This window comes from Dicentrarchus labrax, unplaced genomic scaffold (genome assembly GCF_905237075.1).
Source record: "Dicentrarchus labrax unplaced genomic scaffold, dlabrax2021, whole genome shotgun sequence".
NCBI lineage: Eukaryota > Metazoa > Chordata > Actinopteri > Moronidae > Dicentrarchus > Dicentrarchus labrax.
The window spans coordinates 32,171,482-32,189,953 of record NW_026136719.1 but is presented as its reverse complement, the minus strand read 5'-3'; the positions used below and the strand labels follow the sequence as shown (position 1 = coordinate 32,189,953).

The following is an 18,472-nucleotide window of genomic DNA, read 5'->3' as shown; positions in this document are numbered from 1 at the left end:
GTCTGTGATGCATTGATAGTAGATGGCTGACATACTTCGATCTCAGAGATGGGTCAAATGTGAGCAGGGTTGGTTGGCACTACGTTTTAACAGCAGTTTTCTTGTTCATGAACTTGTATCTATTCTATATTTGTTCAGGGTATTTTCAGAGATTAAAAACAATATATTGTTAGTCCATTATTATATTGAATGGTCACTGGCAAAAGTTTCAAATTGTTTAGCATTTGAAACTATAGCATTTGAACAATGTGCAGAAAGTGGTCAGTGTACCAGCCAACCCCAGTCTCCTGCTTCAGTGATGAAATGTTCAGTTCAGCCTGGACTATATAGGGGATATCTGACAGTTTTTAAGGTAAGGAACAAGCAATCTTTTATGGTAATATAGACCAAAACTTAAACTGTGTGTGTTTCTTTTTAAATATTATTTTATTGATTTTACACCAGTATTGTGGCCAGTGACATTATCTAGAATGTCAGAATGGACTGGTCTCTGATTTGACAGACAGAACACATGAACCAGAACAAGAACACAGACCCACCTTCGCTTCTATCAACTCCTACCTGGGATTGGGTTGGAGTTGATAGAAACGAGGGTGGGTTTGTCCACTAACCCCTTCCACTCACATTCCCACATTGCCAGCACTGACCATGGAATAACATCAAGTAAAAAGTATATTCAACAGACACTATTTAAGAATAAAATTAAAACCAAAACTAAAAAGAAATAATTTGGGGGAGGGAGGCACCTAGTTGTCCTCTGGGTGGATAGAAGCCGTATCCAGATACTCAATAAAGGGCTTCCAGGTGTTGTCAACGGCCTTTTTTCCCTCTGTAAGTGAAAATCTAATCTTTTTTAATGTGGTTTAGGATCTCCTTGAGCGAACTATTGTGTGATGGGGGGTAAAAGTATGCTTCCACCTGAAGAAAATGAGACGCCTAGCTTATAGAGTTGTAAAGGCCAGAACACATTCTTTTTATCAATGGAAAACTCCAAATAAAGCCGTGAGAGGTTCAGGTTTAAAGACCCCAGAAATCAGTTAAGTTTGGACAGGACCAAAACACTGTTTGCACCGATGCTGTGTGTCTTAATGTCTTAAGCTGGCTTCATCTTTATATTGATATTCAATTTACTCCCAGCATAACGAGACGTTGACGTGTGTTTGTGTCTCTGCAGCGTGGAGTCCTCAGATGTCAATTGGAAGAAGAAGAAGAGCGGAGGCATAAAGATCATCTGCCAGTCGGAGATGAGAGATTTCTCCGCCATGGCCTTCATCACAGATCACGTCAACTCTCTGATCGAGCAGTGGTTCCCTGGTCAGTGCACTGCTCTGTTTATGCAAATCCGTAGCCTTTATCTTTAAAATGTGGTCATTTGAGTGTTTGTATAGCTGTTTGTCTTTAGATAACGTTGATTTGACAAGTTTGACACATTAATGAAATGAAGAAAAAGGCATTCATATTCAGCAAACTAGTCTTATTTTGGTAGCTGTTCCAAAAGTCAATAATATTGGCACCAATATTAAAAAGTTTTAAAATGCTACCCTATATAGCACTGTTTTAGACTCAAAATACACAAATAGAAAAGTTCAAACATGTTTCCAGTAACCCGTATAATAAGAGACTAGCCAGACATCTTGACATTTTCTTTATATTTGGAGCTCACACTGGTTATTTTGGATAATTATGATGTTCACATGAGTCAGCCCAAAACCACATTACTTGCAGGTTAAAGAAAAGCTAATCCATAAAAAAAAATACACTGTTACAAACACTTATGGACAACGCAGATGTTGTTATTAAGAATTGTTATATCATTTTGGTAAACTTAAATTACTTTTATGTGTTAAAGATGCATTAGTGGTTAGGCCAACAAGCTGAAAACACAACATGATCCCCTGATAAAGTTGTTGCTTATCTTGTCTTGGTAAACAGTTGACACATGCAGCAGACATAGAAGGATTCCTTGAGGAAGGTGATTTCAGCAGGTGTGATCAGATTTATACAGCCAGTGCCTTTTGTTCTAGAAAGTAAAATAACTATTAATGTAATCCCCATGAACCTACCGACGCTGGTGCTGGAATAGGAGGGACAGTGAGACTTTTCAGGTGTTACAGTAAAGTTTGGGCCCCCCTTGACAGATGACATATTTTGGTGATTTTGTAATTGAAAACCCTTTCAAGGATATGGGACATAATATAACATTTTCAGCAGACATTCATGCATAGTTATATTTTTTTTAAATAAACTGAACAATAATAAAAACATTGTGGCATGTGCAAGGGTTTGGGCAGCCTACACTGTCAGTTGTCAACTTGGGGATTTTTTCCCATTCTTCCTCACAAAAGGCTTCTAGTTGTGCAATATCCTTGAGTTGTCTTGCATGCACAGCTCTTTTAAGATTTACCCACAGATTTTCAATTATATTTAAATCAGGAGACTGTGAGGGCAATTCCAAAACGTCAAGCTTGCGTCTTCCGTGGTTGATTTCGAGGTACGTTTAGGATCATTAGCTTGTTGTAGAAGTTTTCCTCTTTTCAGCTCCAGCTTTTTACAGATGCTGTGATGTTTGTTTCAAGAATTTGCTGGTATTTAGTGGAATCCATTCTTCCCTCCACCCATGCAATGTTTCCTGTGCTGCAACACAACCCCAAAGCATGATAGATCCACCCCCATGGTTAACGGTTGTAGATGTGTGCTTTTCATGAATTGCTGCTCCTTTTTTTTTCCACATACAACTGTATGGTAAGCTCTTCAATTCTGCATTGACAAGTATGTCAGGGGCCGACATTACTGTGTTTCAGAGGCTGTAGCTGGCTTAAGGCCTTGGTACACCAGGTCCATATTTTTCATATGCATTTTTTTCTTCGTATGCATCCATTAAAATTTGTTACTCATCTTGCACACTATTTTACTGCTTTACTATTCTATTCATTGCAAAGTTCACAATGCCAATCCTCGAGCGATTAAGGTTGAAAAAGGAAATATTGGGTCCAAGGTGTTAAGTACAAGGTGAGTTTCACCTGCTGATCAATGGGCTGTCTCTCGCTCATTCTCTCTCATTCCCTCCCTAGTTCTCGCCACTGGAAGGTCCTCTGCTGGCTATCGCCACTCTTTGCCCACATCTTGCATTTGGCACTGCAGCTACAAGAGAATGAGCTCCAAAGTTAGGCTGAATTTTGGCAATGGAAAATCTGGCATGGCTAATTTTAAAGGGGTCCCTTAACCTCTGACCTCAAGGTATCTGAATGAAAATGGGTTCTATGGGTACCCTCTCCTTTACATCAGACTAACTTCAGCCTTATATTTGAACAGCAGCACAGTTTCTTCTCTGAACATCATCCAATATTTATAGAACCCTGGTTACATACTGTACCTGACTCTTGTTTTTCCTCACACCCTTACCTGCTGCTCTGACTAGTTATTACAAAGTGAACGGGAGATGTGATCAATCAACCACTTCAACCTGTTGAGCTAAACCAGACAAATGGTGATGCATTCAGCATCAGTTTAGTCCCTGGATGTTGGATGGTAGTGTAAACATTAGGCACACATTCATTATGTGGCTTTTGCTGTGTGATGTAGTGCCTCTGCTCTTTCTTCCTGAAGGTCAATGTTTCATCAAAGTGTAATCATTTCTGCTGACATTTGCAGGAGTGGTCTTTATTTCAGGCAAGGTGCCTCTGATACAATAGAAGAAACTCTGCAGTCTCTTTTCAGCTCTAGATTCCAACTCTTGCACAAGATATCTAGTTCTCTATTTGCTCAATGCTCTACTACATTCACCAACTAGTCACTAACATTTCTGTTTGTTACTGTGTTGATGTGTTAGGTCAAACAATTTGTGTTTGAATTAAATCTAAAGTCTAAACAGACTCAACATCCAAAACGGATTAGTTTTAGAAATTCATCATTTTCCAGCATTGCCTATTTGAAAGCATGATGAAAATACAGCTTTACAGTTCAAGTTGAATCTGATTCATAATTAAATATATAATGATTTTTGAACAAATATATATCTTCTTTTTCACAATATCCTATTTCATCCAGTAATAGTTTTCAACTTAAAAAATGCTTATAGAAATGCAAATGTCGTACCTTGTCTTGAACTCTGTGCTCAAACCAGCAATAGAATGTGCAAGGCCACATGAAGGCCGGATGTAGATGTGATGAACTGTAATTACCTCCAAAGAACTGAGAAAGTTTCGTGCAGACAATGGTACTCCAGAGGGCAGCAACAGACCATTATGTCATTTTAAAGATGATTGTTTTTATTGCATAGAAAATGCACAGAAAATGCACAAATACATCAGTGACATGAAATGTGACGTATGTTTTAATGATTAATAACCCTCTGTGGGTTGATTTACACACGTTTATTTATAGTAAACCAGCAAGCCATACTGGATGTGCTGCCAAGTTCAGACTAATGATTGTTTTAGAACATTGCAGGGAAAAGTTGCTGGGTTGTGAACTGGTTGCTGTTTTATAACGTAAAGCATGTCACCTGTTTCAACAACCAATCGGCTCTTTGCGTTGTCAAATGGTCGAGTCAACATCTTGTGCGGTTGCATTGGTGTAAACTGGCAGGGTTTCAGGATGTTGCAGACCAGCACATTGAAAGTAGTTACAAGTTTCAACTTGCCTTGTTGCGAATATTTTGTCTGAACTGGAAGTTGGAGCTTCTTGAAACCACAGACTACAGAAAAAGTTGATATTTCATATTTTGCAAAAACTTTTTCTAGTTGGAAATGGGCTCGTACCAGGAAATGCACTTTCTAACACAGCGACCCTGAGAAACAGCTGCTTGCATGTCATCAAGTTAATTGTTGATTCCACATAGGTACTGGACATTGTGTGATTGTGTGATCTTGAGAGTAGTTGGTAATTCCTGAGTTAGTAAGTGATGCTTTAGTAAAGGAGTATTTTTTAAGTTTATATACAAAATGAATTTGCTACTGGATGTCGCACCAGAATCTCAGACAAAAACAACAGAAAAAATAAAACTCACCAATAACACAAAGCTGTTATTGGTGAGTTTTATTTATTTTTTATTTATAAACCCTTAATTCACAGAGTTAGCTGTGAAATTATCTGTGAAAATGGCTGCAATGGCCACAGCGTAAGCTAACGTCCTTGGGGATAAATACCCCGTCAAAGGACGTCCACTAAAAGTGCTTGTTTGTTGTTCAGAGTATTATAAGTGTCTGACAATGTTATGGAAAGGATCCCGACAGAGATAGACCTTTTGTTTAACCAGAAACAGCCATAGTATTGCTTTTATTCGCCACAAAAACTATATATTTGTAATTTTGACCCACATATCTCTGTAATATCTAAGGCTGTGTATTGTCAAGAATCTGGCAATATGATACGTGTCATAGTGCATACTATCATGATACAGGGATTACGATTCAATATATTGAGATACTGTAAGCAAAGCGATGTGTTGCAATTTATTTTTGTCTAATTTTAGGAAAACTGTCATAGTGTCCTATCGGTTTACAACACTGCTATCTTGCAGTTGGAGTTTTAAACACAAAAACAATAGTGTTTTTGAGAAATGATACAATATCATAAAACAAAATATGCTATACTCAAATGTATATCGATATTGTAGATGATAAAAACAGTCGCTCTACTCAGCTACACGCGAAGCAGACCAGCTCTGTAAACAAACCACAGACAGGCTGCGATTGCAACACAGGCAGAGGGAGTGTGGTTTTTGCTGCTTTTTTAAGCAAATATATAATCTTTAATTAATGCACTACCTGTGCACTAAACAGATGTGTATGATATGTGCGTTCTGTGCTCTCTTTAATGTTTAAATATTTATCCTACGTACCTAAAATGTGAAACTATTGGCACCAGCAACCGGTCATGTAAATGTTTTTTGTCTGTGTGTCCTCTGTTTTAGCTTTGACGGCCAGTGAGAGTGATGGGAGTCTCCTCATAGAGCAGTACTCCCCCTGTCCCCTCTGTGCCTCACTGGGCCAAGACGAAGAGAAAGGAGGACATGAAAGAGATGATGATGAAGGAGGGGGTGCAGGGGTTCATTACTTTAACATGGAGGACTGTGTCCTGGCTGCAGTAGAGAAAGAGTACATCATCTGTCCTCGGCACCCTGAGCAGCCAGTCAGCCTTCAGGAGCTGGTCCCAGAACTCTTCATGACTGACTTCCCTGCACGGTAAACTGACACCATTTAATGGACCATTTCAATTTACAGACTGGAACTTGTGGAGGAGATCTGGAAAGTGTCTCACTTAGTATCAGTGGGATATAGATAGAAGGCAGGATCAGGGCAGGTATATCGGAAGAATGGATTAAAGCTCTGCTTAAGGATATTGCTGTATCTTTAATAATGGTACACACAATAACAGTATGCAAAGTACGCCTATTTGTCCTGTTACAACTGTTACAACTTATTTAAAAAGAAAAATGTTTCCACCAGTAAAGCTGGTTTTAAGAACAATAAATCTTGCTTCCAACTCAAAGCAGTCACACTAATCTGCTATACAGCACACTCCACAAGGCCTCATTATGAACAATACAATAAAACTCTTTCTAGGGTTACATATTCCGCCAAATTAGTCACAAGAAACACACGAGAAAATTTTGGTGTAGTCCAACTTAAAGTTCTTTATGTGACTTTCAGAAAACCATTGTTAATAGCGACACCAGTGACCATGAAGTGAACTGCAGTCAGCGTCCTGTTGTTTGTGCTCCATACAGTCTGTAGGCGTAAGCTAGCACCATCCAGGCCATCATCTCAAATATTAAGAATAACTTACTATCTGCAATGTTCCTACATTTGTTTTAGACCACTGAGTCCATGCTGCTAATTAGCTTGCTGCTTACAAAGCACACCCTCAGCCAGCACCATGAAGCAACCAACACCAGACCCACACCACAAAGTCAAGCCACAGCCAGCCAACCCCAGCCAAGGCTAACTTACAGTTAGTTGGATGCTTTAGCTTTGTCTTTGGACTCTGTGTGTGTCTTTTTTAGCGAGCTCCATTTATGAGCTAACGCTAGCTGTTGCACTCTGTAATGAAGTGGAGGTAGAAGGCTTAAAGTGCACATCCTTTGGGTTTTTGCAGAAAATCCTACCCATATTTCTACACAGAAATCCATATTCCCATAGAAAGTTGGGGAAGGTCTAATTTTTCTTCAAGTTAACAGTACAACCCATTCACTCATTGGTAATAAGTAAGGGATTAATCAAAATACTTCAAATCATACATATGACACCTTTAATTCTAAAAGCTTTAGGCATTATTTCTAGCAGTTATGTCGTCCCCAAAGTAATACTTAAGATCTGTTGGCACAGCTACAGCACATTTCAGTTTAAATCTGATAAAAAGGCCAATGTATCTGGTGGACAAACTATGCCACACAGACACTGTTTCTAGACCTCAAATATATCTTTGACCTTTGTCTATTTCTTGATACTTGTCAGCCGACATATCTGTGATAAGCTAACATTGGTTCAGCTTTAGACATTACATTAGCTGTAGATGTGTTTCAGACATGCTCTTTCAGTCATCCGTCTCACACATCAGACAGAACAGATAAGCTTCAGTTTTCATCAATACTGCTGTCAGACCCTGTAACGGCTCATACTTTGCATACATAACTGTGACCCAGAGCATGTTTGTAGGTTTCAGTCCTTCAAGGCTGTATGTTGTCTCCTCTGAGTGTACAGCAGCACTGTGGCTGAATATATCTCGTCTGACACTGACTGAGAACTGAAGCTGCTTTCACTGCACTGCTGCTGTAGACGAGTTGTAGGCCCAGGCTGAGGCTCTAACTGTTGTTGGCCTGTGTGTTAATGAATCAATGCTGGATGCTAATTGACTGCCTTTTGATCATTTTAAGATAACAGGAAAATGATATTAGAATATTATATTTATTTGTATACAGTATGTCTGACTTAAATGAGATAAATCTTCCACAGACCGCCTGCAGCAGCTGCTCAGACCATTAAGTGTCCATAGACTCACGGTTGAGAAATACCTTTTTAGTTTTGTGCTTTAATGGCCAACGTGATGCTCATGACACCAGTCTGTGGAGGTTTGTCACAGTGTGACAGGCTCATCGGTCCTTCCACCAGACACATTCCACAGGAGCTGGCTAATTCAAACGGTACATGCTAAGTGACGGCTACACACACACACACACACACACACACACACACACACACACACACACACACGCACAGAGATGGTGACAGTCAGCAGCTCTCCAGGGCTTTGGCTGCATAATGAGTTTCAGCTGATTTGTTGCCAGTGACAGCATCTGTTGATGTATTGTCAGGGCTCAAGGGTAACCGCCACTCCTTCAACTATTGGAATAAATATTCAGTCCGCCTCTGTGTCCTACACACACATACACAGTCCATGAAGTTCTCAGAAACATTGTGCGTATGTAGGCATGGGGGGTGTAGGGGTGGGTGGGTGGTCAGTTGTGCAAGCATCTCTCTGTCTCTGTAAAATCGCACAGACCCTTGGAAATGTTTGCTGCAACAGTTAAACAGCCCCTCCAAATATTAGTACAATTGCAGTTGCAAATGTTTTGTACTGGAGCTCCTAAAGAATGTAAGATGGATGGTGGTATAAACATGAGTGCCACCAACTAACATCATCCACTTTTACAGCTGGATGCTATAAGTGTGCACACAATGAGGTTAGACTATTCTGTTAGCTTTGGCCAGTATTGATCTTTTATTAAAAATGTGATAGCAGACAATATATTACATTGCATGTTTTACTTTCACAAACAAAACCCTCACACATCCACACATTCTCTCTTGACATCTCCCTTGCATTTCTAATTAAAATCCATATAAAGCTTGTGACAATATCACTCATACACTTCAGTGATACCTCTAACAAAGTAAGGCATACATCCACCAAAAGTTACACCATTATAACATTTGGTAGCAGACACTTTGTGTAGTCCAGTGATTCCCAACCAGGGGTATATCATAGGAGACTTGCAGTTGCCAGGGTATTTTGTGGAGTAACAAAAAAGTAAAAATGTATTGAAATATATATGTAATGTATAAATGATTGTAAAAGTCATCTAACAATGAATAAATAAATGATGATAATTTAAAAAAAATTAAATTAAAAAAATATTTTAAAATGGATTAATGGTTGAAAACATCCAGCTTGTGCCACAAGTAGTTAAACAAACCAAAACACTGACTCCCACACGGAGCATGTGACACTGAGATATAACATTAGACAATCTTGGACAAGATCGCTTCATTTCAGTTCTATTAGTTCTATCTATTATTTCTACATATTGGGGCTAATCAGAGTGTATTATCATGCTTATACCATAAGTACTTATCAGAGTCTTACCATACTCTTTTGTGCTTTTGGTCACTTTAACCCAAAGTTACAATAAGTGAGTTATGACTTATATTGGTAAACAGTTCAGTCAGTTCTCAGCAATTTAGTATGAATTAAATAAGATAATAATATATTATAGTGTTTGAGCAGAGTGCAATGATCTTAAAACAAATTTGATAAAGATTGACATATACATACAACATCTCAGAAGATCTTCTTAGGACGTTCCTACTCTTAACACTTGATTGATTGGGCTAAATAAAAAGATTTAGTAATTAGAAGCAAATGTGAGCTCAGACTGCAGCAGTTGTGTTCCTGCAGAGTTACCAGCAGATGTCTGGCCTTCAAGGAAACCATTTCCATAGTTAACATTAAAGTGCCTCAATCATTCAGACTGGAGGCCTGGAGCTCATTTAAGCCACCATCTTGATTGGTTTATGTTGTGCCTGTGGTTGAAGCAGCACATCAAAGGCCTGTGAGTGGAGGGTGATAGAGGGATGGGCGAGGAATGCAGCCCCACTGTCAGCCTGTAGCTGATGGAATAGAGGCTATGTTTCTCAGATGTGACCAATAGACAACGTGGTTAATGTTGAGGCTTTGATTGGGGGTAATCGGAACTTGGTGGTGCTGGTTTTGACAGATATGTGAAGTTTTTGGACGGATGAGAGTTTGTCCAGCCTGGTTTTAGCTAATATTGATGTTTTGGGAGTACAGCTGTTGATAGGTAATGTTTTGTGCCAATTATCAAGTCTTTTAGCAAAGTGTCGGCAAAAAGTCCAATAATCAGAATTTTTAAAATCTTAAATCTGATTTTGACAGGTCTTAAAAATGTATTGGATTAATGAGGCGGGAAATTAGTATTGATAACGCTGTAACAACTGTGAAATGAAACCAACGTGGAACCAATACAGATTTTCCTTCATTTACTTTGGACAGTGTTTTGCTAGGTCTTTTATATTGCATTCATAATGGTAATAAAAAGGTTTTAAATTGAACCTGTTGAAACCTGCAGAAACTTTGTTTGATCCAACCATTTACATTTTCATCGCAGTATTTTAACCCCCAAAATAGAGCTAAGTCTCGGATTGGTAGAGCTAGCTGTTACCATGGACTGACTTACTACTAAAAAAAAACTTTATTTACACACTTTCAACATGTTTACGCTAACTAGTGAGGTACTATACGATCATTCACATTCCGTTTAGATCAATTATGATTTCTCTTTCAGACATGGAATGAGTCAGTATTTGTGAGGGCCAACTTGCACTTGCTTTGGGTGGAAACACAGCTGAAGGTCATGGAGAACATAAGAGATTTAAACCTGGATTTAAAGGCAGTCAAAGTTGGTGCAAGCTCCAGTTCAGTTTCAGAAGTTTGTTCCAGCTCTCTGGTTTCCAACTTGTCTAATCGTCTGAATGCACGTGTAACAGTAAATGTCAAACTGTCAGTATTTGGGACTTGATGATAAACCACAGCGCTTGTGTGTACATGTTTTTTTTCTTTGTGTGTGTTAGGCTCTTTTTGGAGAGGGCCCAGCTGGAGTACTCTGGGGGGGAGAATAACATCCTTGGCCAGGGCGGCAGTGGGACCATCATCTACCGAGCCCGATATTGTGATCAGCCGGTGGCTGTCAAGCGCTTCCACTTCAAGAAGTGTCGCCAGCTGACCATCAGCAGTGACACAGGTAGAGGCATGTTCTTCCTTTGAATGACGGTTCTGGTTTTCAGTGGAATTCTTTAATGGGTTTTTTGGAAGCAACATTGTAAACAAGAAATTCACTTGCCACTGGATGTCTCACTAGAGCATCATATCAGACCAAAACAATGGGACAGAAAATGGAACTACAAAAACTGTCTAACCCCTTAATTCACAGAGTTAGATGTGAAAATATTTGTGAAGAGGGCTGCAATGACCAACATTAAGTCATGTTTATCCTTGGGGACAAATATGCCATCAAAGTACGTCCACTATAACTTCTTGTTTTTGCCACTGACTAAAATTTTTATTCTAAATGTCTGACAACCTTATGAAAAGGATCCCTACAGACTTTTTGTTTAGCCAGATTCAACTGTAATATTGCTACAGCTTGCCACCAGGCTCCATAGACAAAAACGGTAGTTTTGCCTTGCATATCATTATAATACTGTAACTTAATTCAAAGTAGACAGAAGTCTTTCTACTGTTCCAACAATCACCAACTCTGGCTGGTCGCTCTACAGCTGCACACGGAGCAGACTGGCTCTGCAAACAAACCACAGAGAGGCTGCGATAGCATCACAGGCAGAGGGAGTGTGACATTTTTCCCTGCTCAGGACACCATGACTCCACTGTATCTTTATGTAGCAAACAGTTTTTTACTATTATATATGTGTAAGATGACTCTTCCGACCTAGCTCTAATACCTCTGCACTGGGGCTGCGGGAGACTGACTTTGTGTTTTGCTGTGTAAAGGCGCAGGAGACAATCAGAAACCAGCTTACTGTAGCCAAGAAGCAAATCTCTGCTTAAGGTCATGATTCAGCAGGTTTGTTACCATTAGCATTAGGTTGCACTAACATACAATACTGACCCCCTCCCAAGTTCTATGCGGTATAAACATGGTCAGCTATGAATCTGTCCCGAGGAACAGAACCTATGGGGCTGATTTTGGTCATGATTACGTCGTAGTGTGAGTTCTCCGAGTGTATAATGTCAGTGGTCCAAGACACTGCAGCATAGCTTCGTGTCAGTCCATATACGGGCTGCTGCCAGACTAACCTCTGATACATGGCTCTATGCACCTGCTATTTGAAATTTTACTAAACTATCAATGTTGCATTCTCAATTGTTCTATTCAGTGCTCACAGAATATGATCATTTTTGTTTTTGAAAGCAGTTATAGATCAATGTCAGCTTAGTTATTGCCGTCACAAGTTCGGTGAAATACTACAAACAACTCTGTTATCCACACTGTTTAGTCTGTAACAAAAGCACTCAGAATTGACTCAAATCCAAGTGGCTGTTCCAAACAATCTAATTTTCTCACTACAGAAAGAACACAGTCAACAGAGCCCAACCCATCAATCTCTCTCCTCAGGAAGTTCATTGATCTTACGTGCCAAAATCATCCCATCACATGGAGACATCACTCACATGTTACTAGGTAGTGGTACATGGGGGAATGGTTTCTCTTCAAACATGGTCTATGGAATCTGATGTGAATGGAATTCTACAATGACCTTAACATGTTTTTGAAAGTGGACCTTCAGTTGAGATTCATTTGTCACACATTCTGTTCCTCATATTTACACACACAGACGACCTTAGTTACAGATAGCAAAAGGAGGACATGGAACAAAGATTAGATTACATTCAGCCTTATTGTCATTGCACAGAACGCAAGTACTGAGACAACAAAATGAAGGTTAGATTCTAAGCAGGAGTGCAAAAGTGCAGAGTAAGGATGGGACAATATATGATAATATCGTTATTATCATATATTGTGATGAAAACACTCAGGTTTGTAGTAGTTCATTTTCATTATTGGGATAGTGCATCTTTCCAGTAATTCCAAAATCCTAAGCCTGTCACATGGCCTAAGGCTTGGCCTGCTTCTCCAGCCCCAAACCCCTCCCAACAAAAACCAAAAAACACACAACCAGATGTGTGGAAAAAATGGATTCCAAACTAAAGACCGACAGGGAGATAAGGTGCCTTATCGACATATAAAAGATGGATGTCGTGTCTCCACTTCCTCCCACCGTACAAAAATGACACCAAAATACTACTACTGTCGCCACTTGGAACCAGAGTCTACCCAGTAGTGATCAGGGGTGGCACCGCGGTATCAAAGTCCCGTCCATAAGCAGCCCCATACCAACAGACTGTGATGCACTGTGTGTTCTGACCCCTTTCTATCAGAACCAGCATGGTTTCAGCAGTTTGTGCATCAATTAGCCTCTGCCCCCCATGACCCTGTCTCCGGTTCTTTTCCTTCCTTGAACCACTTTTGATAGGTACTGACCACTGCAGAGCGGGAACACCCCACAAGAGCTGCATCACAATGTGGCCCTTGTCAAAGTCGCTCAAATCCTCACGCTGCCTATTTTTCCTGCTTCTACCACATCAACGGTTGGTGTATATAGTGTTAATAAATAGAATAGTAAGTGGCAGACATGAATAAGCAAAGGTATGTACAGTATAAACGTGTGAAGCAGTTACAGCAGGCAAAGTATTTAGCAAAGTATTTGCAAGTATAAGTGCAAGTTGTATAATGTTTAGGTATGTGTGAGGATATGTAGTACAGGTAAGTGTGTGCACAGTAGTGTAGCAGTAGTAAAGATCTATTCTCTACATATCCCATTTGAAATGATCCCTTCTTTTAACTCCTCAGACACCATGGTGAAACACCTTCAGTCTGCAGATGCGTGCCGGAGCTTCTCCGAATTTCGCCAGGAGGCCAGTATGTTGCACTCCCTGCAGCATCCCTGCATCGTCTCTCTGGTGGGCATCAGCATCCATCCGCTCTGCTTCGCCCTGCAGCTGGCCCCCCTGGGCAGCCTCAACACTGTTCTCGAGGAGAGGAACAAAGGTAAAGGCAAGAAGAGAGTTCTTCATCCTCAGATCTCTTAAAGTCTGCGAGTCACTGGAACATGAAGTTATGTTTTGTCTTCGTAGGCTCCAGGTACATGCCCCTTGGTCACATGCTAACCTTCAGAGTAGCCTATCAGATTGCAGCAGGACTGGCGTACCTTCACAGGAAGAGCATCATCTTCTGTGACCTCAAATCTGACAACATTCTGGTGTGGTCTCTGGAGGTCTGTATATGAATTACCATGAGAAAGCCATGCATATTTCATTTTAGTTTATTGACAATATTCTTATATAATTATGAAACAATATATCAGACTTTGTCAGTGGTGAAAGTCCTAAACTTATTTCATTTGTTCTCCCTGCAGAGACATTCCAAATACTATACATGAAAGACTTTTTTCTTGATGTTTCTATCACTCAATTCAGCTTGTTCACTCATTAGTGTGTCTTCTTCCAGGTGCAGGATCCGGTCAACATTAAACTGTCTGACTATGGCATTTCTCGGCAATCCTTCCGTGAGGGGGCCTTGGGGGTGGAAGGCACACCGGGTTACCAGGCTCCTGAGATCCGACCAGGCATCGTGTATGATGAAAAAGTACTGTCTGCCTCTTCTTAACCTAGATTATACAATGTGTGTAGCATTTTCTGTCTTTGTTAGGCTGATGGCAATTTACTTTCCAGTGGGTAGCATGGTGAGGTTGGTGATGTCACTCTGTCGGTCCATACATACGGAAGCAGAGAACAAATGTGCACATTTTTTTTCATGTCATTATCTCGAGATTAGTTCATTTAAGTTAATTTATCTCATTATCTTGAGAAAACAATATATATATTAATTGCAAACATGGCCAGTCTTTGCTTCCGTACATAGATGCCTATATCTTGAAACTGATTGCCAGATTTTCATAACATTAAGTTTGAACAATCAGCTAAATTGTATTGCTAAAGAGTATTTTGTTTATGCTACTAGCAAATTACACTGTAACAACAGCCAAGTCACAGAATTGTAAAACAAAAAACATTTGGGCGCTCAAAGAGGTAAATAAGAAACTAAATACAATACAACCACAAATTATAAACAGTACAAAATACAATTTTGTGTGACAAAAATATTATATTTTATCCAATCTGTGGGTTGAACTCTTACTATTTGGATGCTTCATGACTTTTCCCCTAGTGCCTCGGTCAGGATATAATTTCTACAATATGTAAACTGCTACAAAACAAAGCCACAAGGCTTTAAATCTTCTTACTCAAACCAAATAAGACCATGGTTGAGACAATGGACACCCTCTGTTTCATGCTACTAACAGTGTTAATAATGTCCCTCTCTTCCGTGAGATCAAGAGTATTATTTAGGTTATGTCCATGCCTCTCATGGTTTGCATTCCAAACTGAAGACAGAAGGATTATCTCAAAACAAACTCAACCGGGGGTTGTTCCAAAGGGGGTCTTTGTCATCCTGCCGCTCCTCACTGTACCTCTATGTCATCCATTTGGAATACATATGAAAGTCTTTTTGGAGGCACTTGATCGTAACATGGGACACATGTTGAATTAATGACGGAGGGCGGTCGCTTAAGTGCTTAAATTAGTTTGATCCACTGATGGATGAGCAGAAGGTGTTAGAAACGAAAGGGTTGCCCCTGCCTCAGTATTTATTTTACTTGTCACTACAGGGGATTCACAGTTAGCAGGCTGATTGTTTTGACTGGCTACTTCCTCTCTGCAGCATGTTGCCTTACTGTCTGATTAGTACCATATGCTTTCTTTACTGGCAAAGGACGATGAAAAGCTATAGAAACATGCAGGTTTTTAACGTGGTTGTATAGTAACTACCTCTACATCCACACAAAAACTAGATTCTGGTACAGATACAAAACCATACTTTTTCGATACTGTTTTTTTTTTTATACTTCATGGAATATAAACGAAAATGGAAATATATGAGCAAAGAGAAATCTGAATAGACATCCGATGCTAGCTTTCATACTTTCGGTACCATAAATGTACTGTACCGAGGTTCAGTATCCAACCCAGTGTGGATAAGGGCTAGTACCAGTACTGCAATTAATATTTGCTTAGCTTAAAATTGTAGATTTGTTTTCGATGATTTGACAGCGCAGTTGTCCAGGAAGACTTGAAATGTCTTGTTTTGTCTGAAACAATCAATCAACAATTCAAAATCCAAAGATGTACAGTTTATAATGTTATAAAACAGGAAAACCACATCTTCGCATTGGACAGGGGAATATTACATATCTGTTTTGGTAAATGCTATCAGTGGTGTTCTCTGTGTTGACTTCCAGACACATCACAGCAGTGTGTTAGTCTGATATGACTGGCCCAGTCTGCTCTGACCTCCTCCTCTCCCCAGGGAGGCTAGCTTTACTAGGGCTTACTGTTTTACTGGCCCCTGCCTCTGTGGAAGAGCGAAGAAAAAATATCTGTAAGCCTCCACCTCTATTCATCAGCCCCGCTGACCTCAGCAAATCTAATACCTTTCCTCTTCTCTTGGGCGTTAATTTACTTTTTTGATGTGGTTGACTGTTGTAATGAGACGCAGGCAAGGCTGGAGAGAGAATAAATGATGGAGGGAGTGGGGCAGGACTGAGGAGTATAATAGGAAAATAAATGAAAATCAGCTCCATGGCTGTTAACGTGTTTGCCAGCTGTGAGTATCTTGGCAAGAAATGAGACATGTATTATTCAGTTGAGGATCTGGACAATGTACAGTAACACCACTAGAAAGCTGTTACAAGCTGTTTGTTTATAGGCTTGGATAATATCAAGACTGCAAAGTGACTATAAGGAGTCCAAAACATGAGTTGTTTATTGTGGTTAGAATGTAATGAATTAATGTGTTGTCTGGAAATGTGTAAAACAGTGCTTGACAGCAGATTTTTGTCTATTTGGAGAAAATATTTTATGAGGTTGCCTTTATTATTATATGTCATCCAGATAAAACAATCTCATCCATTCTCATCCACATCATTTAGTTCTCTGAATGCACTGCAGGGTTTGATATGTTAATGTTGCATGAAGTTATCTCTGTTGCTCTCATTGTGAAATAAAGAAAATATGAAAGCCAAAACAACGATCAGCACTCCTATGATTGGCTGAGTGCTGATCACATGCACTGTGGCTACAAATCAAGTCCAAAATGTTGGATCTGACCTGAAACAGATCCAAGAAAAACCTAATGGAACCTGACTAATTTTCAAAAAAGAGAGCAATCCTAAAAGGACCCAAGGATAATTAGACCTGATCCAAAATTTGTTTGACCTGGACATTCCCAGACAGTTATTTTGGTTAAATAGTCTTGATCAGATATTTTCTATCTGGCTGAGGACTTTTTTTGTTGATTTTATCCTTGGGTAGTTAGGCAGTAACCTGACTGCGGCAGATATTTTGTTACGCAGAACAATCTGGCAAGTCATCGTTGGAAACTGTTTGGAAAAGGGCAGGCACCTCCAAAAAATACTCAGCATGTGATTGGCTGAACCATCTGTCTATCAGGGGCAAACTTAAACCAGTCAGCTCAACGAATCATATAACATAGACTCTTACCCAAGCCAGTCGGGAGTAGAAAGAAAACATCTTTTCCATTAAGAAAAACGTTCAGTGCCATTCTTTGCTCTTCTTTCAAGAGTTGTTGTTTTCGGTCAGTCACTTCACACACACCTAGCGTTAAACCATGCCCGTAGTTCATGCCGTAGCTGTCAGTAGTTCCTCATGGGAACCACGTGGTTTGCACCAATCCTGGCAAGATGGATTCCCTCGTGACTTTGTGATCTTGGAAGTCCATCTGCCTCACAAGGTTAATTGGGCAGTACTGTAAAGGCCATTTTCATACTCCTCAAACTATTCACTGAGGCCTTGTGCTCTGCATTATGTTTATCCACTACACTATTCAGCTTAACATGCCACATAAGTTATACCGACAATAATAATTCAAAGTGTGCAACCAGCTCTGTAGCTGTCGTAGCTGGAGGTTTTACATAGCACTTGAAATTCAGATGTGCAGTTCAACGAGGATGAGAGGACAGAGTCTCTGTCTGTAAAGTGAGAAGGTTAGACAAAGACTTGCTTGTATGAATATGCCACAGCTTTCCATTTCCTCTGTGGTGCCATAGCATACCACAGACATCAAGTATATCTGGAGTCACTAGCAAGTGATGTCACCACAGAAGTAGTTGAGTGCTTTTGGCATTGCACTCCTGTTTGCCTCTGCAGCTATTCTGGGAAGTCCCACAGGGGCAGAGTCTCCCAATCACTATCTGTGACCGTTCAGAAACAGGAATCCACTCTGGTATTTTGGTCCTCAGATATGGGTTTCAAGGATGAGATGGATGAGAAAGGTGGAAAACAAAAGTGGAATTTGTCTTTGCTTTTTTTTTAAATCACATTTAATGAACAAAGGTGCTCTTTGGAGTAGAGAGCCATGCAGGCAAGAGGAAATACAACCAGGGCAATCTGAGCTCTGAGTATTCAAGATGAGTGAGCTCTACAAGATAAGAGGAGAGCAGGATCAGCTAGAGAC

The 18,472-nt window shown here is 39.9% G+C and overlaps 1 protein-coding gene across 2 annotated transcripts in view; it reads left to right on the top strand.

Annotated features, from left to right (window-relative positions):
- Window positions 1-18,472, top strand: part of lrrk1 (leucine-rich repeat kinase 1) — a 79,442-nt gene that overhangs the window by 42,091 nt on the left and 18,879 nt on the right. For both annotated transcript variants that reach the window (XM_051379964.1, XM_051379965.1), the window contains 6 exons: window positions 1,175-1,314; window positions 5,915-6,185; window positions 10,872-11,041; window positions 13,730-13,927; window positions 14,014-14,153; window positions 14,387-14,524. In XM_051379964.1, the coding sequence (XP_051235924.1) occupies window positions 1,175-1,314; window positions 5,915-6,185; window positions 10,872-11,041; window positions 13,730-13,927; window positions 14,014-14,153; window positions 14,387-14,524 (1,057 nt within the window). The remainder of the gene's footprint in view (window positions 1-1,174; window positions 1,315-5,914; window positions 6,186-10,871; window positions 11,042-13,729; window positions 13,928-14,013; window positions 14,154-14,386; window positions 14,525-18,472) is intronic.